This window comes from Vombatus ursinus, unplaced genomic scaffold (assembly GCF_900497805.2).
Source record: "Vombatus ursinus unplaced genomic scaffold, bare-nosed wombat genome assembly UNPS02005459.1, whole genome shotgun sequence".
NCBI lineage: Eukaryota > Metazoa > Chordata > Mammalia > Diprotodontia > Vombatidae > Vombatus > Vombatus ursinus.
The window spans coordinates 6,365,052-6,393,017 of NW_020945237.1; the positions used below are offsets into that span (position 1 = coordinate 6,365,052).

General features: G+C 39.8%; 1 protein-coding gene across 5 annotated transcripts in view; it reads left to right on the forward strand.

The window, feature by feature from the left end:
• Positions 1-266: 266 nt before the first annotated feature.
• The window catches only part of LOC114032564 (phosphatidylcholine translocator ABCB4), a 106,903-nt gene continuing 79,203 nt past the window's right edge, over positions 267-27,966 (forward strand). For all 5 annotated transcript variants that reach the window (XM_027847894.1, XM_027847895.1, XM_027847897.1 and 2 more), the window contains exons 1-5: positions 267-352; positions 649-738; positions 15,828-15,885; positions 21,321-21,471; positions 27,374-27,431. In XM_027847894.1, coding sequence (XP_027703695.1) covers positions 659-738; positions 15,828-15,885; positions 21,321-21,471; positions 27,374-27,431 — 347 coding nt within the window. In that variant the 5' untranslated portion in view covers positions 267-352; positions 649-658. The remainder of the gene's footprint in view (positions 353-648; positions 739-15,827; positions 15,886-21,320; positions 21,472-27,373; positions 27,432-27,966) is intronic.

The window sequence follows — 27,966 nt, forward strand, 5'->3', positions numbered from 1 at the left end:
ACTTGGCCGGGCCGGACCGCGGGAAGGAGGCGACAGCCACTCGCCACGGCCCTAGAGGCCTGGAGAAAGGATGGGGGTCGCGGGGAGTGGAGTGGGGGTGGCGGGCTGAGGGCTCCCCTCACCCCAGCAGCTCTGCGCGCAGGGCTTGTCCGCCCTCCTCCTGCGGGCCCCGACAGCCCCCCAGCCCCGGGCGGCCCCGGGGAGGCGTTGACCTGCAGCGCCCCGAGAGGTCAGGCTGCGTGGGGCTGGAAGGAGGGGGCGGCGAGGCCGCGGCGAGCAAAGTCCAGTGCCCTGGGCCTCGGCCGTGTCCGAGGGAGCTGGGTGTTCTCAGAGCGGGACGGACAACTTGGAGGTGAGCTGGGGGCCCAGGCGCACGCGGACGGCCCCGGCCCGGGGACTCCGGGCCTCCGGACTCTGGGTGGGCATTACAGGCGTCCCAGGGAGGGCGAAAGAAAACGACCTGCGCGGGGGGCACTGCCCGAGCAGCTGGGGACCCCTCCTCCAGAGGGATCCACCTCATCCAGGGAGGTGAGGGAGGAGGATCGGATGGGGAGAGGATGATGGGCGTGGGGGATGGGGAGGGAACAGGTCCTGGATGGAAGGAGACAAGTGCATGTGCTCTTCAGTCCCGTGCTTTTTTTTCCCCAGGCAGGCTGAGATGGACCGTGAGGAGGGAAGGAACGGGATCGCCGGCAGCTCCTCGGGAGCCGAGGGTGCCTTTGAACTAGCCACCACCAGGTCCGTACACCCGTCCTTCCATTTAGTTACCGGTGCATAATGTCTAACTTGGCCCAGGAAAAAAAATCAGAAGAATCTCTTGCTGCCCTTCTTTCATTCGGCATCTATAAAATAAAGCGCCCCCCTTTAGAGCCTTTGGGGAGGATTGTCTGGAGATTTTGACCTTGGAGCAAAAGTTTTTTGCTGTTGTTGTTGCTGTTTGGTTTTGTTTGGGAAGCTCCCAGCATCCAAGTGGCAGCATCTGCCAGTCTCCTTCCGGAGGAGGATTGGAGAAGAAAAGGCTGCCCTTCTTGTCTCTATTCCTGCCAGGAAAGCCTCAGACAAATATTTGTGCATAGATTACATTTGTGAAGCCAGAGAGTTTTGTAGTGATATGTATGCACCTTCAAAGAATCCATGTCTAAGTCTTGTGGGTCTTTTTTTTCCTCCTGTTTTTTGTCTTTTGGGTGCTTTCTTTTATTTTATTTTATTAAAGAATGAAGAGGAAAGAAGGTCAGCCCTGCAAATGGTCATATTCCCTCCCCCAACGTCCTTTCCCCCTTTGGAAAGGGGCCTTTCTGCAGCAGTCTTTCTCCCTGAGTAGCTACTGTTTGGTTCCAATTCAGGCGTGCTTGAAGTGAGAGGGTGAAAAACCCTGAGCTCTGTTTGGCTAAGTACATGGGGCACCACGGACTTAAGCTTTGAGAAAAGTATCATTTTGGTCTCGGATGGGAGCAAGCATCTCTGGGAATGGTTTGTAAGTAAAGCTCATAAGCCTTGAAAGGCCTCTCACGTAACTATACTGCCTTTTTCTTAAGTAGGTAGAAGGAATCCCCTTTTCATTTAGATCCAGGTAGTTAATGAAACTATTGCTTATAGTGTCCGAGTTCATGCCAGGCCAACCAGAACTAATTGAACTACTTGGCCAAATGATCAACCCAGGAAGACATCAGTTTCACTGGTTATTCCTTCAAGCTTTCTAGGACTGATTAGTTAACTGAAAATGTGCCCCTTTGGTGTGAATACTGGCTGATAATTTTGCTATCATTTTTTAGGATCATAGGATTTTAGGGCTGGAAGAGACCTTGGTGATTACGTAGTCTAACCCTCCCCTGTTATGTATGAAGAAACCCTACACCCAGAGAGTGAGACAAGTTTCTTTAACTAGAACGCCACTGCTCTTACCATCATATCACACTGCCTCATTCTACATGAAGAACTGCCATTTTTTTTCCTCCTCAGCATCTGTGGCAAAAATCCATAGAACATTTCATTTTACTGGCTATTTATTTCAGTACTTCAGACTGGGATTTTGTGTCTTTGGGTGCTCCTACCCACAGAAATTGACTTCTTTTACAATTTAATGGTAGTTTTGGTCAAATAATTCTTCATCCTTCAGCTAATCTAGACACAAATCTTTTGAAATTTATCTGAGCTTATCTTCAAATGATAGCCAGACAATATATTAGTGATTCTGGGCCTTCCTTATGTTTTGTAGAATCTGCTGGACCATGTACTCTCTTGACATAGCGCTTGAAAACCCAGGGTGACTTTCTCTCAACAGATACATTAAAGTAAGATTTCAGTGGAATTTTCCTGGATAGTATTAAGCTGAACAGATGGCTTGAACAGCTAGGTGGTACAATAGATAAAGTGTCGGGCCCTGAGAACAGCCTCTGACAGTTACAAGCAGTACATCCTTGAACAAGCCACTTAACCTCTGCCTCAGTTTCCTCAACTATAAAATGGAGATTATAAAATCACCTATTTCACAGGGTTGATGTGAGGATCAAATCATAAATTTTGTGAAGTGTCTGGCACATAGTAAACACTATATAAATTCTAGCTGTTTTATTTTATTTTTATAGTATAAAATTATAATTGTAGAAACTTACAAAGTTCAAAGGCAGTGTGGCATAATGGATAAAGATAATTTCTAGTCTCTCATTCAGGAAATCCTGCTTTGTGACCTTGGGCAAATCATTTAATCTCCTGTTTCCCCCAGATAACTCTCTAAGGCAGGGATTCTTAACTTTTTCTGTGTCATGGACCCCTTGGGAAATCTGGAGAAGACTGTGGACCCCTTCCCAGAATAATGGTTGTTTTTTTTAATGATGAAGGAAATGCTAACTTTCAGTTAAAAGTTAGGAAAACTCCCACCCATGTTCACAGACCTCCTAAAATCTACTCAAAGGGTCTGTTGGCCCAAGGTTAAGAACTTAGGCTCTAAAAGTGTATTGTTCTTGAGCTGACACTGATCTACATTGGTAGAAGTTATGTACATCATTGAAATCAGAAGTATAATCCCCTAAAAACATTTAACCTGAGAGGCAGAAGTGGCCCAGTACATAAGATGCTGGATCCGGAGTCATAAAGAACTGATTTTAAAACCTACCTCTCACAAGCTTTGTGACCTTGGGCAAGTCACAAACTTATTGTACTTAAGATTACTCCCTAGCTCTTACTGACCAAATTGCAGACTAGATGGAATGTGCTTTGGTGGATGATGTTCCTGTACCAGGAATTCCTCAAGATTCTCATATCGTATTCATCGTTAAAATCAACAGTGTTAATTTGAAGGTAGAGAAAAATAACAGATGGTGCGACAGAGGGACTAATCATGAGTCAGTGACTATGTAACATTTTCAGTGACACAGAATTCATAGATTGAATTGGTTGAACATTTTATGAGTTCCTGCCATGGTTCTGATCATGAATAATAGTGCTATGTAATAAGGATGCAAAGCAGAGAGAAGCTCTTTCTCTTGCAGGGCTTAAGGTTTCACATTTCCCTCAAGGAGGGAAGTATATATGGAGAAGGCTAAGTATAAACTTGGATTGTAAAGCATAGGTACTTAATCTTTATTGTTGTCATGGACTCCTGTGGCAGTCTGATGAAGCCTCTGGGTACCTCAGAAGAATGGTTTTGTTCTGCATGAAATAAAATATATAGGGTTACAAAGGAAACCAATTATGTTGAAATAGAGTTATCAAAATATTTTTTGAAATAGGTCCAAAGACCTCAGATTAAGAACCTCTGCTTGTAAAGTATCAATGATGAAATTCTCTCACCCAAGAAAGTCTTTTTTTTATGATGGCTGTATTCTCATCACACCCCTTGCCTGGCTCTACTCTATCTTATCACACCAAGTTTGTCTTGCCCCAGTGCATAAGCACTGTTATGGGACTGGACATAGTTCATCCCACTGGAACTAGAGACAGTGCATTGGTGAGGTAGTGTTGGTGGAAAAACCACTACCAACTCCAGAGCTTGCTCTTGAAGGCTGGCTTCCATTTCCTCTTCTTAAATCTGTAGCCGTGCCAATGTACTAGATTACTGGGCAGCAACCCATAACTGCCACAATTCTAAGATCTCTTGGGCTATTCATCTCTTTTAGCCATCCTTGGTTATTAGGGATGGGCAAGGATTCAGTGTTTGTGGCCCAAGGGTTATGAGGTGAATGATAGCAGGAGGGGTACTCCTAACAAGATCACAAGACTCGTCTCATGAGTGATGGGGAAAGGGATTCATCAACCCCACCAACCAGTTTCAGGGATGGTCTTTTGGTTGTGGAGGTTACATGAGGATAGGGAGACCTGTTCCCCCAACTCTAAGAGCTAGTGAATACCTAGCTGACTTTAAATTCATACGCTGCTCCAGCTGCCTGTAGAGTATGTTGTAGGTAAATCTCAGTAATCTCCAATTCCCATTGGTAGCCATTAACTGCAGGGATTGGTATGCAAGGGCAAGGAAAAACTGGGTTAGGGTATAAATAAATAAATTAAAATAGCATTTTAAGAGAATACTTAAAACTTCAGCCATATTATACTGCACATTTCTGTAAAAGGGAACCAACCAAATTAATAAAAAATACTTGTTTGTCCTCTGTCTCCTGTCGGTTCTGTTACCTTTGATTTTTTCCCTCTATATTTAAAATACATAATTGTAGTCAATGTGTATACTGCTCTGGTTCTGCTTGCCTTTCTTTGAATCGCTTTGCAAAAGTCTTTCCATATTTCCTTCTATAACATGGCATAAATATTTATAATTCCCATTAAATTAATGTACTATAATTTATTTAACCATTCTCCAATCATTGAGCATATACATTGTTTCTTATTTTTCCTGTTAACAAAGAAAGTGGCTATTAATATTTTTATATCAATAGGACTTTTTCATGATCTCTAGGCTAAATCAAGCAATTAGAAAGCATTTATTATATACTTACTACATGTCAAATGCTGTACTAGATGCTAGAAAAGGCATAGCAATGGAATTGATGGCACTTTGACTTTTATCATATATTTTCATGTTGATTTTCAAAAAGGTCATAGCAGTCTACAATACCACCAACAATGTAATTCACCATTGCAATAAATATTTGTTAAGTAACTACTGTGTAGCACTAGGTGCTACAATAGAGTACTTGTTTCCCCACAGCTCCTAAAGCATTTGATTTTTTAATTTTTTTTACTATTTTTGAGAATTTAGTGAGTATAAGCCCCTATAGTAAGGTTATCTTGATTTGTATTTCTCTAATAAGAAATCTAAGCATCTTTTCAGGTAGCTATTAGCAATTTGTATTTCTTACTTCAAAAATATGTGTTTAACAATTTCTCCAGTGGAGAAAGTGTTTTATTTTTACAGATATACATCAGTTCCTTATACATTTAGGTATCAGACTTTTATCTGCACTTATTGAAAATTTTTTTCGGTTAAAAATTATTTTAGAGTTTTTTTTCACAAACTCCTTTTTATGTAACCAAGCCCATCAATTTAACCTACAAAAACATCTTCTCTTTGTTTAATAAAAATGTACTTCCTTCCCATAATTGAAACAAATATTACTTTTCCTCTGTTTTGAATAATTTTTAAAATATTTAGATAATTGATCCAGTAAGATTTGTTGCCAAGTGTGGTACATGATGAGAGGCAGCCTGGCATGGTCGCTGGAGGGCTCGCTTTGGAATTAGGATGACCTGATTTCTAGCCCTGTCTCTGACATATGCCAGCTGTGGGATATGGTGCAGGTCACTTAACCTCCAGAGCTGGCTGCCAGTCCTCAGTCAACTCTCTAAGACTATAAATTTCGAAGCAGTTGCTCATCTACATTAGTAAGAGGAGTTCGCTATACCTGTGGTATCAAACTTCAAATAGAAACAGTGGCCACTAAACCATCCATAAGGATCTCTGCAGGCCACATATTGACTTAGAAAACCACATATAGACAGAAGGATATAGGGATAGAGATATGTGTGTGTGTGTGTGTGTGTGTGTGTGTGTGTGTGTATGTATATATGTGTATATATACACACACATATGTATGTATTGTATATATATATACAATACACACATATGTATATACACACAGATACATATGTGTATAAATATTAAGACATCAACACATTAACATCAGATAGGAATTACATTTTTATTTGGTTTGGACCACCCTCTGGAATATGTTGGACCACGTGTCACCTGTAGGCCTACTGTTTGACAACTCTGGTCTATACCAGTGAAATCACAGGTCCAAAAAAAAAGTATATGGTATGGATCTAAAAACCCAATTTCCATAGTAGTATTTTTTAAGTTAAATGATGATTCCTTTCCCTAGTCTTAGGAATTGATCACACACTAACCTGTTTTTGTTTTGCTTTGCTACATTGGATTCTATTTCCTTATCTCAATTATCTTGGTCACACCTGACACTTCATGACCCCATTTATGGGGTTTTCTTGGCAAGGATACTGAAATGGTTTGCCATTTTCCTTCCCCAGGGTCCCCATTTTACAATAGAGGAAACTGAGGGAAACAGATTTTGAATGATTGACCAGCGTCACACAGCTAGATAGTATGTGAGACTGGATTTGAACTCAGGTCCTGCTGACTCCAGGTCCAGCCCTCTATCCCCTGAGCCATCTAGCTGCCCTGGTAGGGGGTATGGAAGCTTAACTATGAACTCTATGCACCTATGAACTCTATGCACCCTCTCTGTCCAATGAACCTGGTTATGTGATGCTCCATGCAGAGTGAATCCTAATCTAGAGAGTCAATAAATAGTATAGTCCAAAAATGAGGCCTGTCCTGGGGAACCTGACTGGAGCTGATGTGAGGAGACCAGAGAGCCAGAAAGTGCCTTTTTGGTCCTGGTAGGGGGCCAGCTCAGGGAAGGAAGTGAGTCACTTTAGTTAGGACTTCTATTACCACAAAGTGGAATGATACCCCAGGGATGGGAGATCATGGATAAGATTTTTCATTGGCTTTCATGGCTGCTGCTAAGCTTTTGAAGCATAAGTGGGACATATCCATTGAGCTCAGTGGATCTGGTGTTGGGCAAGTTGTCAGATAATCTGAGGATACTCTTCTTGTCAGCAGTGTTGGGGATGGGTTACTCCATTCTCCCCAAGACTCAAAAGCTGCTTTGGTGGGAGGTACTCCTTCTACCCTGTCCTGTAGCTCCCTCCTTTAAGGATGAGTGGGAGATGTACACATAGAGTAGGGGCAAGAAAGATTCCAAGCTTCCCACACAGCAGCAGTGAATGCACTTGGTCTCTTGGATGAATACTTTCTGTGGGTCTGGAGACATTATGCCAGAGCACAAGGGAAACCAGTACTACAAGTGTTTAAATGTGCCTTATAGCTCAGGTACCCCCTGCATTTCCCCTTCCCCTTCCTTTTCTTTTTTCCTTTTCTTTCTCCTCTTCTTCCTCCTTCTCCTTCTCCTGTTTCTCCTAAAAATTTGAGAGTGGAGGTGAGAAGGAAGGAAACAATAGAGAGAAAAAGTCTCAGCTCATCCTTCAATAAGATCCTTGGTAATAACTTTTCTTGAAAATGCAATAATTGGGAAGAAGGCTGAGTAGACTCTTCTGGTGAGGAATGAATCTGGAATGTAATTTTCATCCCTTCTTTAGTCTAATGAGCTCAAATTGTTAAAACTCACACCCCCATTTTATATGATTTGTTGTTGCTGTTGTAGTCCAGTCATTTGAGTCATGCCCAGCTCTTTGTGACCTCATTTGGGTTTTAGATACTAGAGTGGTCTTCCATTTTCTTCTCCAGCTCATTGACAGAAGAGGAAACCAAGGCATATAGGGTTAAGTGACTTGCCCAGGGTCACACAGGTAGTGTCTTAGTTCAGATTTAAATTCAAGGCTTCCTGATTTCAGACCCAGCATCCTATCCATTGTGCCACCTAGCTGCCCTGCACTGATTATTTTTTATTATTATCAAAGTATTGAAAGCCAGAGTGCAACTAGAAAACGGGCATTCTTCTGTCTTCCAGCATAAAAAAAAAAAAGATGCAGAGGACTTTTCAAAATACCAAATTTTGTTAAACTTGCTCCAGCTATGACTTTATTCTTGAAAATATATGTAAATTTAATTATTCCCCTTTTAAGAAAGTACAGAGTATTCATTATTTTCTACTATTTCCTTAATAGGTTATTGTGCAGATTTTTATTTTCATAGCTAAAATGCTTTGCAATTTCCTGAATCCCGTATGTAGATTGGGAAGCCACCTGTGTTCTGATGTCAAAACAGTTACCAAGCTATATTTAAAAAAGGAAAACTAGATGAAAGTTTCCAATATTTTGGAGAAATCCTCCAGGAAGATTTATGGAAAGACCTGTGTGACCTTGAACAAGTTCTCTCTCAGGGTCTCAGTTTCCTCATCTGTAAAGTCAGAGATTTGGGCTAGATACAAAATGGTATTTGGCTCAGCTGGAGGAAGCTCAGCCATCAATAATAACATTATAGCATAAGTTATAGGATGTGTTATGATATATGTTCCCCATGTTGATAACAAGGAAACTTCAAACTGTTGGGACCACAAACATTTGACAATGATACCCCAGCCTACATACTTTACCTTTTCATCAGATGAATGGATTATTTTCCAACCTAAAAATCTTAATAATAGAACTGTTGCTACAGATGGACAATTAATGAAACCTTCAGACTATGAAAACATATATGGATAATTAGGAGCAGTTGAATAAATGTCTGTAAACAGACAGCAACTAGTGTGTGCTGTCTGTTTAGGGAAAATCCTCATCTTTGAGGAGAGACAGCAACAGTATAATACATAGGGTGCTGGATTTAAAGTATGGAAGATCTGGGTTCAAATTGTGCCTCAGACATTTACTATCTGTGTGACTCTAGGCAAGTCACTTAACCTCTGTTTGCCTCAGTTTCTTCATCTGTAAAATGAGGGGGTTGGATCTGATGGCCTATGTTCCCATGACCTTTAAATTCTATGATGATTGGGGTTAGCATTTGTCTTGACTAAGTTTGGAATTATATGCTGATTTTAATACATAGTGCTAAAATAAAAAGAACTATATTCAAAAGAAAACAGAAACAAGAAAACACAAAAATACATAGGAGGAAGTTCAGAAGGGGCCCTGACAAGCAGGGCAGTATGGGTACTACTATATTAAATTTAACATGTGCTTTAAAAAAAACCCAAACTATGCTTAAAAAAAGAAACGTAGATAAAAGTTTCCAATATATTGGAAAAATCCTCTAGGGAGGATATATGGAAAGACCTGTGTAACCTTGAACAAGTCCCCTGTCAGGGCCCCAGTTTCCTTATCTGGAAAGTCAGGGGTTTGGGTCCAAAGTTCCTTCTAGCTGAAACTCTATAGTTCTGTGACATGAAGGATGAAAAGACCCAGAGATGCTGCTGTCTACATCAGGGCAATGTCTTGCCATACTGATGAGGTCATGAACTCCTAAGAATGAGTTGATATTTACATGTGATAAAGTCTGCTGGGCATGAGTGAACCGATTGAGATAGATGTAAGGAAATTATGATTAATAGCATATTGTTCCAGAAGGTATGTGGAAAGCAGTGGCTGCCAGCCAAGGACAGCATTTCAGCTGGTATTCACCTGTGTGACTGCTGATTTTTAAATCTTAGTTAAAATAATAAATATTGAAATAAACAAAATAAGGTATAAGCATAAAGCTGAAGGAATAGCCAACTCTACATAAACAGAAGAGAACCATCCAAAGTAACTGGAAACTTTTTTAAAAAATTCTTATTGGCTTCGAAATGATGTATTTGTAACACCTTTGCCTTTCTAATTATATTGCACTTAAGAAAATATTAAAATCAACGAACACTTCCTAAGAACACAGTGATCTGTCAGGGAAAGAAAGGTCCTGGGAACTCATACTGGGTAGCTGACGAAGTTAAACTTGCCTGTGGTTTAAAGTCTACCACAGGCAAACCATACAGCAGATTATCAACAGGTGAATAGTGGAAAGTTCACCATGCAGTCTGCTGGTAACACCATTGATTACAAAAAGATATATAATTTTGTTGTTGTTCAGTCATGTAGGACTCTTTGTCACCATATTTGGGGTTTTCTTGGCAAAGATACTAGAGTGGTTTGCCATTTCCTCCTTCTGCTCATTTTATAGATGAGAAAACTCAGGCAATAAGAATTAAGTGACTTGCCTGGGGTCATCTAGCTAGCAAGTGTCTGAGGCTGGATTTGAACTCAGGTCTTTCTGACTCCAGGTCCTGTGCTCTATCTACTGTGCCACCTAGCTGCCTCATTATAATTTTACTAAATTTTCATCCCGTTATCTCTAATATGTATAAATGCACCATATTAATATCTCTCTTGGTCCTTTGAGGTAGTCTTATAATCTGGCCCTTCTATTAAATAGAATCCCTCCCTTAAAAAAAAAAGCCTGAAATTGGGAAAAGGAAGGGATGAAGAGGATCAAACTGGCAGAAACTAGATAGGAGAAGATGTCTAGAGAAAGCCCATAGTGTACGTGCAGAGGACAATACCATGATGGATCTGAGTGTGTTCAATTCAATTAGTCTTCCTTGTTCACTTTCTATATTCAAGTCCATCAGCTGTGCAGTGGAGGTACAAAGAAGAAAAGCAGCCTAAATCTGGCATTCAAAGACTTGACTATCTATTTGGGAGGGGGCAAGTAGAGGAAGGGATGCTGTCAGCAGTTTGGGGTCAATGTACGATTAAGGAATAATAAAAGAAAGGCAAAAGAAAGATCCAGACAAAGCACTATCAGGAACTAAAGGAGTGATCAGTTTTATCTGAGGTGGTCCTGAAGGGTTCCAACAATCAGACATCAAGAATTTTCCGGGCAGGAACAACAACCACCAACAAGAATGCACAGAGAGCGCGAGAGACTCTGGATTGGGGTGGTGGGGTGGTGGAGACTGAGCAAGAAAGCCCAGTGGAATTTAGCCAACACACAACCTATGTCCTTTAGTGCCAGTTCTGGTCAAAGAATTAGGATGTGGGCAAGGAGACTGCAGTGTCCCTATCACCAGCAAAAGGACAAGGGTAAAGATGGAAAAAGACAAGATGGTTCTCGAGGCCAGGAATTGGAGAAAACCCTAAGAATGGAGAATAAAGAATTTGCAAAGTTAGTGCATCTGACCTAGAGCCAGAGGGGACAGTTTGGGGCCCATATTGGACCATAACCTTTTTTTATTGAGAGGTCTAGGAAGCAAGAGAATTTGAAAGCAGGAAAGGTTCTATCCAAGGTCCGAAGAGCTAACTTAAGACTAGGCAGTTCCTTCTCACTTGGGCCTCAACAAGAAATGATTAATATACTTCAAAGACCAGGAAAAAAGAGCTGAAAACAGAGAGTAAATTTTTAAAAGCAATAAGAACAGGCAGTACCTGGTGAAGGTGACTCATGCTTTCGTCAGATTATTTGATTTTTTTTTTTTTTGGAAATCTGAGTAAGGTCGACAGGATAGCTCTGTGAATGATGGTTTCTATCTGTAAGAAGAAACTACACTGTTAGACTGAGTTTAGCTGATGTTTTGCTTTGAAATCCTCTGTAACCTAGACCAGTTCTCCTTCTTTCACCTTGATAATAAAAAAGATCTTTTTATGAACCTGCAACTTCTGCCTGCATAGTCATAGATGGTGGTGACCAGATAAAATATGAAAGGGGTCAGGATTTTTATTGAGAATACAGCCCCAGAAAGAATCCACCCCCCAAAAAAGTCTTAGGTAGGGCTGAATAGATACCTCAAGCATTGCCAAGAAATGACTCTGGGGTACCATATTGCGTAGGGTATGCATTGGCTTCCAGTTATGTAAGAGCACTATCTCCTCTAGGATTCTCCTCAGTTAAAGCCTTCAGGAGGAGAATCTTCCATATGAGGTTGTTGGGTTGTGTTATCCATGCTGTGGCTGCAGTAGTGTTTGATATTAAAAAGTGGTTGGCTAGATGTCAGAAATTTGGTTAATTGGGAAAATAATTCATAGTTTTTACTTTGGAGCTGGACAAGACCTTAGGGATTATTATTTTGTCCAACCCAATTTATTTTTTATATTTTTAAATTTTTATATTTTATCTTTTTTTCTAATTGCATGTAAAAGCAATTTTTAACATTTGTTTTTAAAATTTTTTTGAGTTCCAAATTTTCTTCCTTCTTTTCTCCCCTCTCCTCTCCTTGAGAAGTCAGGCCATTTAATACAGATTATACATGTGCAATTGTATAAAACATATTTCCATATTAGCCATGTTGTGAATGAAAACAGACAAAAATAAAGTTAAAAAAAAAGTATGCTTTGATCTGTATTTAGACTCCATCGCTCTTGAGGTGGAAAACATTTTTCATCATAAGTCCTTCGTAATTATCATTGTATTGCTGAGAATAGCTAAATCATTTACAGTTGATCACCATACAATATCGCTATTACTCTGTACAATGTCCTCCTGGTTTTGCTCACTTCACTTTGCATCGGTTTGTATCAGTTCATATAAGTCTTTCCAGGTTTTTCTGAAACCATCCTGCTCCTCATTTCTTAGAGCACAATCATATACCACAACTTGTTCTGCCATTCTCCAATTGATTGGCATCCCCTCAATTTCCAATTCTTTGCCACCATAAAAAGAGCTACTATGAATATTTTTGTACATATAGGTCCTTCTCCTTTTTGTTTTCATGTCTTTGGGATACAGACTTAGTAGTGGTATTGCTGGGTTAAAAGATATGCACAGTTTTATAGCCCTTTGGGCATAGTTCCAAATTGCTCTCCCGAACCAATGCCATTTATTTTTGACAGATGAAAAACCTGAGGCATGTAAACTTTAAATGTCTTGGCCAAAGACACACAGGTACTAAGCAGCAGAAGAGGGAAGGGAGTCCAGGAGTTTGACTCCAAATCCAGTATAGTCTAGTTACTGCCCTGGTCTTATTGCTAGAGCCTCAGCATTGCACTGGTTTGTTTTTTATATGAAAGTTGGGTCATATTCATTGAGAGCAACAGTGTCTTTTGGGGAACTTTGTTTAACCTTGATTAGATGAGCTGGAAAATTCAAATCCAGTTGAACTACAGAGCTCTTTTCTTTTCAGGAATTTCTTGAAAGGCAGTTAGGAAAACCTGATGTGAAGGTGAACAGAGGCAGCAAGCCAGTGCTCTTCTATGCTGGCACATTTGTTAATTGTAATTTATCAAAATCAATAGAGAAACTATTGGTCAACTTAATAGCCTGACGCTATTAACTGAAAGAAAAGATTTTCTGGGAAATATTTATACGGTTTTCAAAACTAACAGTTTTATTTTGTTTTTAACAGTTGTCTTCTTAAAACCTCCCTCCCCTAAAGTTGCTCTTACTACCCTTGCCTACATTGTACTTATTGCCTCTAAGGCTTATGTGGCACCTAAAGTGTGTCCTGCTATGTAGTGCTAATTTATCTTGGGTCAGCTCAGGAGCCCCTCCTGAGAGAGGCTTTCCCTTGTTAGTACTTTCCCCTTCCCCAACTTGCCTTATATTTATTCATCTGTGTGTGTACTACAATCTCTCCCCAAATACAGGTTGGCTCTTTTAATGTATGGTGGATTTAAAAAAAAAGTTTCAAAAATAGAAGATATTTTCCAATTATTTTAAATCTGAAATTCATTTTAATGATACTGTCTTCTTCAAATATCAAGAAAATGCTGGCTTTTATTAGAAGGGATGCCACTCAGTTTTGGAGTTTCTTGTTATTCAGTCATTTTAGTTGTGTCTAACTCTTCATGACCCCATTTGAGGTGTTCTTGACAGAGATACTGGAGTGGTTTGCCATTTCCTTCTCATTTTACAGCTGAGGAAACTGAGGCAACTGAGGCAAACAGGGTGAAATGACTTGCCCAGGGTCGCACAGCTAGTAAGTGTTTGAGGCCAGATTTGAACTCAGGAAGATGAGTCTTCTTGACTCCAAGCCTGACGCTCTATCTGCTAAGCCATTTAGCTACCCTCAGTTTTGGAGTTGCTGAAACAATAATAAACATAGCACAATGGGACCTTCCCATTCAGATGTTAGCATACAGTAAAATCAATGACTGCTGTGCTGGATCTGGACCAGATGAAGAACAGTCATTAATTAGGAATCCAATAACAAGATAGTAATGTTAGAAAGTTAAGTACTCATGCTCAGTGGAGCTAAGGCCCTGGCCACCTATAGTACTCTCTGTGTGTATTTACTATGGGACCACTCATAGTGAAAATCACAGATTATAAAACTGCTGATCATGATAGTTTCCTATATATAGTTCTAAAAATCATTTTCATTGGGATTTTGGAGGCAGTATGTTATAAAGCAAAGAGATCTGCCCGTTTGACCCTGGCCAAGTCACCCAATGTCCTCAATGTCCCTGACAATTCTCTAAGCCTATAAGTTGCAAAAGAGATGTTAATAGAAAGAGATTCTTTACTGGGAGTTCCCTATACCAATGAAATAACATCTGGACCAAAAAAAAAGTTTGGATTTTCTAAATCCTGTATCTGGAGGAGGAAAATCACCTATAGATTTTGGTACATGTCCCTTTTGTGTATTAGCTAGCTATCCAGTGGTCTATCATTTAACCTGAAAAGATAATAACTATGGAAAATTTTCATTTTTCATAGTTATTGCTTATTTATGTAGGTAGTGATGACAGAGAGAGAATGTAGTAGATAGAGGGCTGCTGTAATCCTGCAAATCAATTTGGAACTGTGTCCCCAAATTTCCTAAACTATGCATACATACCCTTTGACCTAGATATCCCCAACTTCCCCCAGTGGAATGGGCTAATGAGAACAATTTGTGCCAAAAACCGTGAGGGCAGCTGAAGTGGGCACTGCGGAATCCACATTTACTGCATCCAGGGCCATCACCAGTCTTTATGACTTTTCTCTTGCCTCTGGACTCTGATGACTCTGGAAGAGAGAGTGAGGCCTATGAATCTGAACAACTCTGCCTCATTTAAATCCAAATCCCACACAAGTCAAGACATCACCCCATGATGTCATTGGTCCTCTTTGAAAATGAAGGATGAACAGCAGTCTTTCGACCTAGCAATGTACTGCTAGGTCTGTTCACCAAAGAAAGAAATAAAAATGAAAGGATCCCATACATACAAAAATATTTATAGTAGTTCTTTTTGTCACGGCAAAGTACTATAAACTGAAAGGACACCCATCAATTGATGAATGGCTGAAAAAAAAAACATGGCATATAAATGTGATAGAATACTATTGCATTGTAAGAAATGGTGACCAAGACAGTTTCATAGAAATCTGGGAAGACTTATTTAAGCTGATACAGAATGAAATTAGCAGAACCAGGAAAACAGTTTCTATAACAAGAACAACAACATTGTAAAGACAATCGACTTTGAAAGACTTAAGAATTCTCTTTAATGTAATGAAAATCCTTGATTTTAGATGACCAGTGATGCTACCCACCTCCTGACAGAAAGATGAAGCTTTTCTTTTTCTTTGTTTAATAGTAGGTAGTAGGAGAGAGAAAAAACAAATTTTTGTTAATTGAAAAAAAAAAAAGATAGAGAGCTGGCCCTGGAGTCAGGACAACTTCAGTTCAAACTTCATCTCTGAAACATATTCTGTCTGTGACTATGAATGGGCAAGTCACAAACTCTTAGTGCCCCAGATATCTCTCAAAGACCATAAGGATATCATAACTTTGTCTCCCCCTTTTTTTTTATTTTATGCCCTTATTGTTATGACTAATCACATGCATGTGGTGCTTAATAACTGTTTGTTGATTGGTTGGTTTTATCTCATGAAATAGACAAAATATTGATAGCACATTTATGATTCCAACTATTATCTTTTTCAGTAACCAACGAGACGGGAAAAAAATGAAGAAAACTAACATGATCAGCCCATTAACATTGGTAAGTTATGGACCATGTGTGAGATTGTATCTTTCCAATACAAAACTGATACTAAGGAAGAGAAAGGGAACAGGCATTTAGTAAGCACCTACTATGTGCCAGGAACTGTGTGAAGTACCTTACAGAGATTATCTCATTGGATCCTCACAACAACCCTGGCGGGTAAGTGCTAGTATAATCCCTATTTTACAACTTAGGAAACTGAGGCAGACAGAAGTTAAGTGACTCACAACAAACATATTTTAAAGTACTGGCTGTGTTCAGAGCTCTCTGCTAGCCACTTCAGGAGATAAAAGGTTCTTTCCCCTTCACTAGGCTGTAATATCCTGCGAGAGTTGGATTAGATATTCTCTGACATCTCCAACAACTCTAAAATCCCAAGATCCTTGAGGGCCCTGGCATAACATTTCAAGTTTGGCAGAGAAGTGAAGTGAAGGGAAATGACGGTGACATGGACAACTATAATACCCAACATCGAGTGCATTAGAGAGAGGCAAAAGACAGTTTAGCAGCCAGTCGAGTCTGAGGGTATAGGTCATTAACAACTAGATGGAACAGGGAAAGTTTCTTGGAAGAAGTAACATTTGAGCTGAACTTTAAAGGATGGGTAGAAATTCAAAAGGCAAAAAGAGGATATTTCAGGCATCAGGGGTAAGGCATTGCCCATAGCTAGTGCTAGGAGTAAGCAAGGTAGACATCTGCTTCTGGCCCAGCGCAGTGAAGTGAGAGAGAAAAGGGGGCAACATCTGATACTGTTTATGTAGTATTTTGTATGTGTGCACATATGTTTAATGCCCCCAAATTTTGCTCTTCATAGTCATTAGGTATTTGTTTAGTGTCAAGTTATGGTCAATAAGTAAACATCTATTATGTCAGGTACTGTGCTAAGTACTGAGAATACAAAGAAAGGCAAAAGATAGTCCTTGATCTCAAGGAGCTCACAGTCTAATGGGGGAGACCACATACAAACCAGTTATGTACAAGCAAGACAGAGACAGGATAAATTGGAAATAATCTACAGAAGGAAGACACTAGCATTAAAGGGAATTGGGAAAGACTTCTTGTAGAAGGTAGGATTTTAGCATTAAGTGACGTGTCCAGGGTCACATAGTTAGTAAGTATATAATGCTGGATTTGAACTCAGGTCTTCCTGACTGCAAGTCCAGCATTCATAGAGTTACAGATCCTCAGCACCTAGCTGTGTGCCTTGCACATAGTAAGTAGTTAACAAATGTTTGTTGACTTGGACAGAACTAGAGGAAAAAGCTAATTAAATAAGGCAGTTCAAATCCCTCCTTTCTGTAAGAGGTTTCTACCATTCTCCCCTGATATCAGTGCCTTCCCTATAAGATTATCCTCCATTTACATTGAATATATCTTGTGTGCATCTAGTTATTTACATGTTGTCTCCTTTATTAGAGGGGGAGGTTCTTGAGGGCAGGAAGTACCTTCAATCCTTGGTGCCCTTAATAAAAGCTTGTTGACTTTTGACTGAACAATAAGAGATGTGGATATGCTTAAACCTACTCCATGTGTAGAGGTGGATGGTTTATCAGAGTGATCTTTAAATGAAGAAGTAGTTTGTAAGCTTATGTTATCCTTAGCTTATATTTGGAATTCAGCTCTAAGGAAATCTATCTACAGGGTGATTATTATGATTATTGCTACTGCTACTTGTGATAGTGAAAAGACTGTTGAATTAGAGGCAGAGTCTGCCTCTGACCATTATGTGACCTTAGACAAGTCACTTAACTCTCTTTGGATTTAATTGGTAAAATGCGGGATTTAAACTCTCTAGCTGGAGGCAGCTAGATGATGCAGTGAATAGAACACTGGACCTGAAGTCAAGAAGACCTGAATTAAAATTCAGCCTCAGACACTCGTTAGTTGTGTGACCCTGGGCAAGTCGCTAGAGCCCTGTGGGTCTCAGTTTCCTCAACTGTAAAATGGGGATAATAATAGCACTTATCTCCCAAGGTTGTTGTCAGTTCAGATGAGATAAGAGTTGTAAAAGCACTTAGCCCAGCACCTGGCACATGGTACGTGTCTCCTTCCTTCCTTCCTTCCTTGCTGTGCTCAAAGACCCTAAAGCCATGCTTTATGAAGAACCAAACCTCATCTCAGCTTCTGGTTCAAAATGCTTAAGACAGCCTTTGGTCTGCTTTCACTCTGAAATGAAGATTAATCTTACTTCAGTCAGCAAATATTCCCAAAGGACTTATTAATAGCTCATGCAACTTTCTCGGCAGTCTTAGTGAAAAAAAGAGAAGGGGTAGGAGGGGTGAGGCCAAGGATAGCGCTTTTTAAGAAGCCTTTGTTCCCCTTTTTTATTGACCTTTTTTTTTCTGGATGTAGAGGGTGGGCCAAGAAACCAACCCCAGAAGGGTTTTTTTTGCCTGCATCAGGGAATGGAGAATAGGGAAGGAAACCATGAGACTGAGTTCAGTACAACAGTGACCAAGGGGAGAAGAGGGACTGATTTAAAACAGCTGTTAGCAGCAGTTGACAGAAAATCAAGTGAGTCAATCTCTGGAGCCCCCAGAAGCAATGAAAGAGGGATCTTGGGCAGAGGAAAAGAGAGAGAGCATTCCAAGCAAGGGGGACAGAGAGGACACAGAGCCTGGAGATGATGTTGGGGATTGAGGAACAGCAAATAGGCCAGTGTGGCTAGATTGTAGGGTGTGAGGAGAGGAGGAAAGCGGAAAAAGACCAGAAGAATAGGAAGAGAAGCCAGGTTGTGAAGAGTTTAGCTGCCAACATGCCATCACCCAGTTCATCATTCTGCCTGCTCAAAGGTCAGATGTTGTGACTTATTCTTCATACTACTCTCTAACCCTCCCAAAGTCTGTGATACCTCCAGGAAGTCACAAACTGAGGAAACCTTCATCCTCTGACCCTGACCTCTCAGGAAAGATAGAGTGAATGCAAGATGAGTTAATTTATAGGGAAAAATAAATTCATAGGTAATGGAGAGGGTTTAAGAAACCCTCTTCATGCTGGAAATTTAGCTTCTTAAGTTGTTTAGGTCTGTTCCACTGAGCAGGCCCAGAGGTCCTCATATGTATGCCATTGACCTCACGTTCAGTCTGCAAGTTCAGCAAGACACCCCATTTCTTTACAAAGAGAAATGCAGAAAGAGGAGCTTTAGCCCCAGAAGGAAGTAGGGGAAGTAGAGTGAAGGGTGAGGGAAACAATCATTTAAAAAGATTGTCATAGAGAGGTTACAGTACAGACAGACAGAAAGGATTTCTTAGTCAATTGCCCTAATCTCTGGGCTTCTGGGTGTCAAATGTTATCACCTGTTATCTCTAACCTTGAAGTCCTCACTTCTTATAGCTAAAGCTTCCAGCCGAAGTCCAGGATTTTTAACACCTTAGCCCCAGAGAAAAGTAATTTCCAGTGCTTTAGCTGAAGTAATATTATCTGGATAGATAAACAAAGCCTAAATGCTCAATTCAGCCCCTGACCTACAGAGCAAGAGGTTAGATCAGATAGCATAGTTACCAGAGAAGTATCCTGTTGCTGTGGAGACAGGCTCTGTGCCTAAGACTACGTAGGTTCAAGCCTGCCTTGAACACTCACTGGTTGTGGGAACAAGGGCTAGTCACTCACCTAGCCTCTTTGTGCCTAAAATGAAGGCAGCGAGGTGTCACAGTGGATAGTGAGAAGTCAGGAAGACTCATCTTCATGAGTTCAAATCCGGCCTCAGACACTTACTAGCTAGGCGAGTCACCTAACCCTGTCTGCCTCAGTTTCCTCATCTGTAAAATGAGCTGGAGAAAGAAATGACAAACCACCCTAAGAAAACCCCAAATGGGGTCATGAAGAGTCAGACAGAGACTGTTTAGTTCCAGTTCCTTATTTTAGAGATGAAAGAATCCAGGCCCAGCGAAATTAAGTATCAAGGTCACACAGATGGTCTGCCTCAGAGGCAGAATTTGAACCCAGATCCTCTGGATTCCAGAGCCAGTCGTTTTTCCACTGCTCCACACCTTGCTTTTAAGACTGCAAATTACAGATGAGTTGCCACCCTGAGAGTTTCCCACAGCAATGAAATTACAAATTTGGGACCCCCCCTAAAAAATTTCATTGCTTTTTAAGGAGGTTTACATAACATAGATTAGGTAGTTTCACTTTCCAAGTATAACCCATGTAGAGCAAGTGTAAGAAACAGATCAGGCTCACGTAGGCTATTTGGGGGCATTACTCAGTTTGGGGACTTCTGCCTCCTCAAAGCTACTCTCACATTTTCCCTAATTCCTCACATTTTATAGCCCCATAGTTAGTTATTTTGGGGGTCCTACTGGTATCAGTTTCCTACCCTGATTAAAGAAAAATGAAATGCTTAGTGCCTGGGAAGTTCCCATTATTCACCTGTTTATGTTTTCTCTAGCATTAGAGCCATTTTGTGGCTTCAGACCCCATCTGCCCTAGGCTGCCTTCAGCTGCCAATTGTCAGGCAGTGTAAGTGATTTTCCACCCAGCCTAGCTTCTCTGCTTACTAACAGACTGCAGATGCTCAGATTCCTGTCTAAGGCTCCCTTCCCTAGGCAGTTCTGAATTTCCTTTCGTGTGCAACAAAGAGAGGAGCAGCTCCCACTTGCAAAGCTTTGAGGTTTACAAAATACTTTCTTCACAATAACCCTGCAAAATTGGTAATACACGTATTATTGTCCTCATTTCACAGATGAAGGGGAAGAGGGAAGGGAATAAGTCTTTATGCAGTTCCTGCTATGTGGCAGGCACCCTGCTAAGGCTTTGCAAATATCATCTAATTTGTGAATGAGGAACCTGAGGCTTAGAGAGATGAAGGAACAAGCCTTTTGTCACACGTGGAACCCCCATCCAGAACAAAAGTGTAGGTTTCCTTAGAATAGACTCAATCATGGAGGCTTCTCCCAGACATCTCTCTTTTGAGATCATCCCAAATCTAACTTTGCCCATTGCGAAGAATATACCTGTCTTAGCATTTAGTTATGTAGAAGTGGAATTGGGCAGCTAGGGGGCACAGTGGCCTGGAGTCAGGAAGACTCATCTTCCTGAGTTCAAATCCGGCCTCGGACACTTACTAGCTGTGTGACCCTGGGCAAGTCACTTCACCCTGTTTGCCTCAGTTTTCTCACTTGTAAAACGACCTGGAGAAGGAAATGGTGAACCACTTCAGTATCTTTGCCAAATGAGGTCATAAAGAGTTGGACACAACTGAACAAGAACAAAAAGTAGAATTGACTGCCACTGGAAAGAGTGGATTCCCTCTCATTTGAAGTTTCTACCTGACATTTTATTGAGAGTTGTAGAGAGAATTCTTGGCAAGTACCAGTTCAACCAGGTGGCCTCTGAGATCTTTTCCAATTTTGAGAATCCATATTTGTGGAAAATAGACAATTCCATTCTGCATATTGAGTTCTCTTTTGTTTCCTTCTTTTTTTTTCCAGTTTCGATATTCTGATTGGAAAGATAAATTATTTATGGTGCTGGGCACCATCATGGCCATTGCTCATGGTTCAGGTCTCCCGCTTATGATGATAGTATTTGGAGAAATGACAGATAGCTTTGTAAATACTGCAGGAAACTTTTCTTTCCCAGGTAAGTATTGCCCTAGTTTTCTTACTTCCATTATTCATTTCCCTGATTGAAAGAATAGGTTTTTATTTCTGTTGTTGCCAGCTATTTACAGTGATTTGCCAACTTGGTTTGGCCGTACTCCTGCTCTTTCCTAGATTTCACAAAGGGTTATTGTCAGGCCCTCAGGAAACACCCTAAATATTTTACTTTGATTTAAAGATGAATGAATGGATGCAAGGGTTAATGGATGAGTGAATGAATGAATGAAAAATGCATGAATAAATAAATAAATAAACTTTGGTGGTACATTTCCCTCAGGGAAGGAAAAATTTTCAGTCCATCATTTAAGGGGGTCTAGCATGACAATTTTAGAAGTCATTCTACTTGGGTATAGCATTTCTATTGTTGCTGTTTTTAACATGTTTTATATAGTTATACAACATCCAGAACATTATAAAAAATCAAATATTAAATGTGTTTGATGCTGAAAATATTTTTTGTGTGACAGTAGTGCTTAGCTTATTATGGTAATGAAGTATTCTCGTGCCTGTTCCCATTTTCTGCTTCCAATTTTTTTTGCTGATTCAGATATATAGAGAAACTTTAAATAGTGAAAGAACAGAAGCAGAATCAGGCTGATTTCTCCTGGACCCCATATCATTTAATTCCCAAAGTAAATGAGATGGTTTTACCTCATAGCTTGAGCCCCTAAGGTAGTCCCTGTTTTTTTGTGAGTCTTGGAACCCTTGTTGCCTTTCTCAGAATAATGTTCTTAGATACATAAAATAAAATACATAAGATTACAAAATAAACCAATTATATTGAAATATAGTTATCAAGATTTTTTTTAAGGAACAACTTCACAGACCCCAGACTAAGAACCCCTTCCCCAAGGATTGTTTTGTTTTGTTTGTTTTTTTAGTGAAGTTTCTGTTTAGTGAATTGTTCTTCAGATTAGCCAAATACCATGGTACCAAAGATTCCTGTGCTTTATGCAAAGCCTGCTGGGCTTCCACAAAACCATCAAACTTTGTGGGATTCAGTATATCGAAGGGATGGTTGAGTGCAAGAAAAAAACAGATTGATGGAGGACAAATAGCTTTCCGCTATAAATGATGTTTGGCATTTGACAAGGGTTCTCAGGGGCAGCTAGGTGGTGCAGTGGATAGAGCACCGGCCCTGAAGTCAGGAGGACCTGAGTTCAAATCAGGCCTCAGACCAAACACTTGACACTTACTAGCTGTGTGGCCCTAGGCAAGTCACTTAACCCCAATTGACTAAAAGTAAAAAAAACAAACAGCAAAAACAAAACAAGGGTTCTCTGTTCTGCAGAACTTGGCTCACATTTTTGAAGACCTCAATTATCTAAGGACATGCAATGGATGGTTTTGTTCAATGAGCACAGCTTGTTTGCATAGATGTGGTCAATATTGACTCTGTTTAGGAGCCCAGTTTAAGTAGCCTTAGAAAACCCAAGCTATTCAGTGTACAAACACATTTTTTAATGTTAGCCAAACTCACGTTTCAGTTTTAACATGGTACCACACGCTACAAGCAACAAGCTAGTTTTTTCCAGAATAGTTCGACCACAGATTATATGCCAAGATTACAATCTCCTCCATTAATCTAGATTAAATAATTAATTAATTGTGATAAGATTTGTATCTCATTGTATAAACTTGGTTTAGGAGAAAGACATGAAATGTGTTGGGAAGGCAGAAACCTTTTAAATCAGTTACTTTGGGGGCAGCTAGGTGGCGCAGTGGATAGAGCACTGGCTCTGGAGTCAGGAGGACCTGAGTTCAAATCCAACCTCAGACATATAACACTCACTAGCTGTGTGACTCTGGGCAAGTCACTTAACCCCAATTGCCTCAGCAAAAAAAGAAAAAAAAATCAGTTACTTTGTCATCTGGAATAGAATATGGCAACCAAAGTTGAAATTCATTCACCCTGCAAATGGGCAGATTCCCTAGGGGACGCTGTCATTAAGGGTTGTCAAAAGATGAGGAGTTAACAAAAGAGACAGAGAAATGTAGAATGGTAGAAGAAGAACCAAGACAGTTTAATGCCTAAAGTCAAAGGAGGAGAGATTTTCTAGTGGGAGATAGTGGTCACAAGTTGCAGAGAGGTCAAGGACCTGAAAAAAGGTCCATTGGATTTGAAGGTCTGAAGAAAGAGTGGTATTGAGGTATTGGATGAAGACAACATTTTTAATGATGTTTAGAAGTGAAGAAGAAGAGAAAGATGGGATAGTAGCTAAATGATGGAAAAGGCAAGCCATTAGGACCATTTTAGGCCTGAGGAGACTGGAGTATGGTTGTAGTTGGATGAAATACTTGGTTTTTCTGCTCATCTCAAGCAGAGAATGAATGCCTCTGATAATCTCTTTACTTGATTTTCAGACTAGCAGGAGAGTTAATGAAAGACAAATATGAAGGGAATGCTGAAAAAAGTTTTAAGTTACTTGGTGGACTGACACCAAATTGCAATTTGTGAGACAAGCCCATCCTTGTTAACATGACTTGATAACAGGGCTGGTTTGCTTCCATTGGTAAATAGCTCAGTTGTGAAGGTACCAAGTAAGAAGTGTCCCACCTTCAGAACCACGAGGGCAAGTAGTACCACAAAACCAAATGATTCTGTGAGGATTCCGGGAGACTATTAACCTCTATACCAAATGTATGCAACTATAATTATGTAAATAATCAAAATCAATAGCTTGCTTTTTCCTGAACACAATTTTCAACATGGATCCACTCTCTACAGCAACATGCTAGGAGACAAAAAGTTCTTTCTGGAATAGTTTGACCACAGGTTATATGCCAAGATAATAATCTCCTGCATGAATCTAGATTCATTAAGTTATTCTAGGTGGATAGTGATTTTGGCTCTCATTTTAAAAATACTTTTATACTCTTCCAGTGGTTGGCAGATATCCTTATAAAAGGACTTAATTATTGGTCCATGCTGTGTAAGCATGAGTACTGCCATTTTTAGAGCTGGGATGAGTAGATCTTTCATTTTGAGTGGATACTTAGATAAAGACAACAAGCATTATTAAGTGCTTACTGTGTGCCAGACACTGTTCTAAGTGCTGTGGGTCCAAACTTAAGCAAAAAGAAAGACACCGCCTGTCCTTGAAGAGCTTACATTCTAATGGTAGAAGGCAGTATCAAAAAAAAAAAAAAAAGGAACCTGAAAAGTAGGGATAGGAAGGAAAGGTAACTTTGAAGGTACCTTCATGGCATAGGATGAAGTCAACCAAGTGGGGAATGAAGCATGGCCAACCTGAGCCTGTGCCCAAAATGGAGGTCTCAGAAGGAATTCATCCATGGGCAAAGGGTATCAGCATGAAGGAGGGAGATTCCAGAGTGAGAAGGCCCCAGGAAAATTCCAGAAGGAGAAGATAGTTATCAGAAGGGGTTTGTCTCCCCACAGTAAAGATCTATAAGTGCTGTGTAACCTTGTGTGGTCATTGCCTCCAGACCCTGCCTCCAAGTTCCCATGGTACTTGGGCTCACCAGACTGTATGTAACAGGCCAGACTTAAACAGTCATGGAAGATATGCCATGATCCATAACTACTCCCTAGCTTCCATTCTTCTAGTTTGTAAAATCCCTAAATCACCAGATCAGTGTCAGAACTTGTCTTCTAAAAGCATTCTTAGCTATGAAACTGTCACTGAATGAATTGGGATCTTTGTGTTAGGGGAGAGAAGGGGACAGGAAGGGAGGAAGGAGTAACTTGGCACTTAGGGCTCCTCCAGACTGGCGGAGCCGGTGTGTCAACATGGAAATTTCTCATGGTCTGGTCCCCATGGTTCTTCAAAATGCCATGGTTTCCAAATTCTTGCTCATCCCTTGTTCTCCCAGGTAGCCAGTTGTCAATCTGATTCTGACACAGCACAGGTGGCATGCTAACCGATTTGGGTAATAAGCACTCAGAGCTAGAACAAATAATAGCAGAAATAATGAGAATGATAACTCACATTACTAGTACTTTGAGATATACCAAACTCTTTCCTTATAACAACCTTGTGACAGCTGCAGAGTAAGTATTGATATTCCTATTTTACATATGAGGAAACTGAGCTCAGTGAGGTTAAAGTCACTTGCCCATGGTGACATAGGTCTTATGGGTAAAGCCAGAATTGAACCCCAGGCATTTCTCACTCCACATTTAGCGCTCTATCACACTACCTCTCTAACCAATCTTCAAGTTCTACTTAAAAGTCTTGCCATTTATGTGGTGGAGATGGGGAGATGTTGATTTGTTCATTGTATTTAGACATATGAAAAGTTCAGTTAAAGAGTAGAAGCTTTCAGTTGTCCACAGTTATAAGATGTCATGATCCTGAAGCTAAAATCATACCAGACACTATGCCAGGCAACAGACCCTGGCAAGACTTCAAGGAGTAAATAAATTTCAGCCTTATCTCTTTTGGAAAAATTTCAGAGTAGCTAAAGAACATGACCTCTGGCACATTTACCTAAGAACAATGTTGAACTGATCTGTCCCACCAGGGTCAAATCACAGTACAGTAAAAAGAAATCATCCTTCTAGTACCTTTTCTCCATGTTGTTCAGCATCACTGAAGGAAGGATAGTGCTGAATAGAAGCCTGAATGGGGAGGGACCCCATCTAATGCTTTGTCCTAGCGATCAATATTGGCTTTTTTCTCTTTTTCCGCCAAGGCACTTCTTTGTCTTTGTGTGAAGGGGAAGAAGTGGGTATGAACACAAACCATTCACCTATCTGTTGAATGATGACTTAAAAATGTGAAATGCTCTTATTTAAATAAATCTCAGTTTATTAATACTTTGTTTTTATGTCACATTCATTTCTGAATTTTTTCTTCCTTCTGCTGTGCAGAGTCATCCTTTGTAATAAAGAATAAAAAAAGAGAAAAAGAGTAGTTTAGCAAACCCACTCGAGGCAATAACTATGAATGACAATACATGCCAGAAGAAAATATTCTTATCATATTTGCTCATATTAATAGCAGAGGAGACCTGGATTCTAATCCCAGATCTCCTGGTTAACTCGCTTTGGGCTTAGTTACTTAACTTAAAAAAGTTAACTTTGGGAAAGTCACTTAACTCCCTCAGTGTCTTTACCTGTAAAATGAAAGTGTTGGCTTAGATATCTAGTGTTCACTCATGGTCCTTTCTAGTGCTAAGATTCTGGGCTTCTATCAATACAGAATGGAATTGGAAGTCAGGAGACTTGTGTGCTTTCTAAAGTCATTGCTAAGTTACCTTTTGTGTATAGTTCAACTTGTATCATTGTGCTTCAAACTCTGATGACCTTATCCCTTCCTACCTCACTAAGTGAAGTATGGTAGGGATGATATGGAAGAAAAGGGGCAAAAAATTAAAGGTACAAATACAAATTACCTGGAAAGTGCTTGGAAACCTCCCACTCCCACCCCCAACCCTCAAGAAAGCTACCTTTTAATTATGGTAAGGTAGAAAGGGTTTAAAAAAATCATTATTTATTGTTTCTTTTTTTGTGATAGTTCAATGTAATCTTCTACCAATGTCCCTGAAATGCCTTTGCCAAGTTTCTTAGAAAACAGCTACAGAGACCACAAATAAATAGCACAGGAGAATCAAGAAGACCTTGTCTTACCTATTGTGTGCCTATGGTAACATCTTTACTCAAACCCTTGAGCTCACTGTTTCATGGTGAACTTGCATTTGCAAAGAGAAACCTTAATTTTGCATGGAAAATATAAATTGTAGAATCTTCTAGCTTCTGAGTATTTAAACTCTAAGCAGGTGTTTGCTTTTCTTATCTTTTTTTACATAGAGAATAGTGTTTACTATACACAGTGATAGCCAATGATTTTGAAACTATCAATGCCAGTGTTTTAGGTCAACCTTTTAAAAATGTCTTCTGTTAATTTCTTTTTATTTAGTAAATTTTTCTTTGGCGATGTTAAATCCAGCCAGAATTCTGGAGGAAGAAATGACCAGGTAATTGGCTAACATATGTGTATTCAAATTGTACTTATATAAATGTAGTTTCAAGAGAATGAAAGAGATATGTGTGCTATACTTTATCCAAGATGAGAAAACATAGAGATTAAACATATGAAATATCTTGGCTTACTCATGAATTTTATAGATTTCTGTGTTAGCTACTAGGGAATATAGAACACAATATTTTTGTTATAAAAATTAAAGAGAACTATTTCATAATTTATTTAATATTGATCTTCTTTGAAAAATAACACCACGTAATTACAATCTGTATGAAAATATCATTATTGACAAATAAGGTATTCATTTGATTTTGTTTTTTACCTATCTTTAATACCTCCCAAATAGGATTATCAAATCAAAAGAGCTATACACCTCACACCCAGTAGATGCCCAATAAATATCTATTGAATTTCATTTTAGCCCCTCATTAGGTACAGTTTCCTTGACTAACAAGATTTTATTGGGCTTGGTGTTTTTGTAAACATAAATCCTAATTCAACTCTATGATCTGATTAGTCGAATTAAA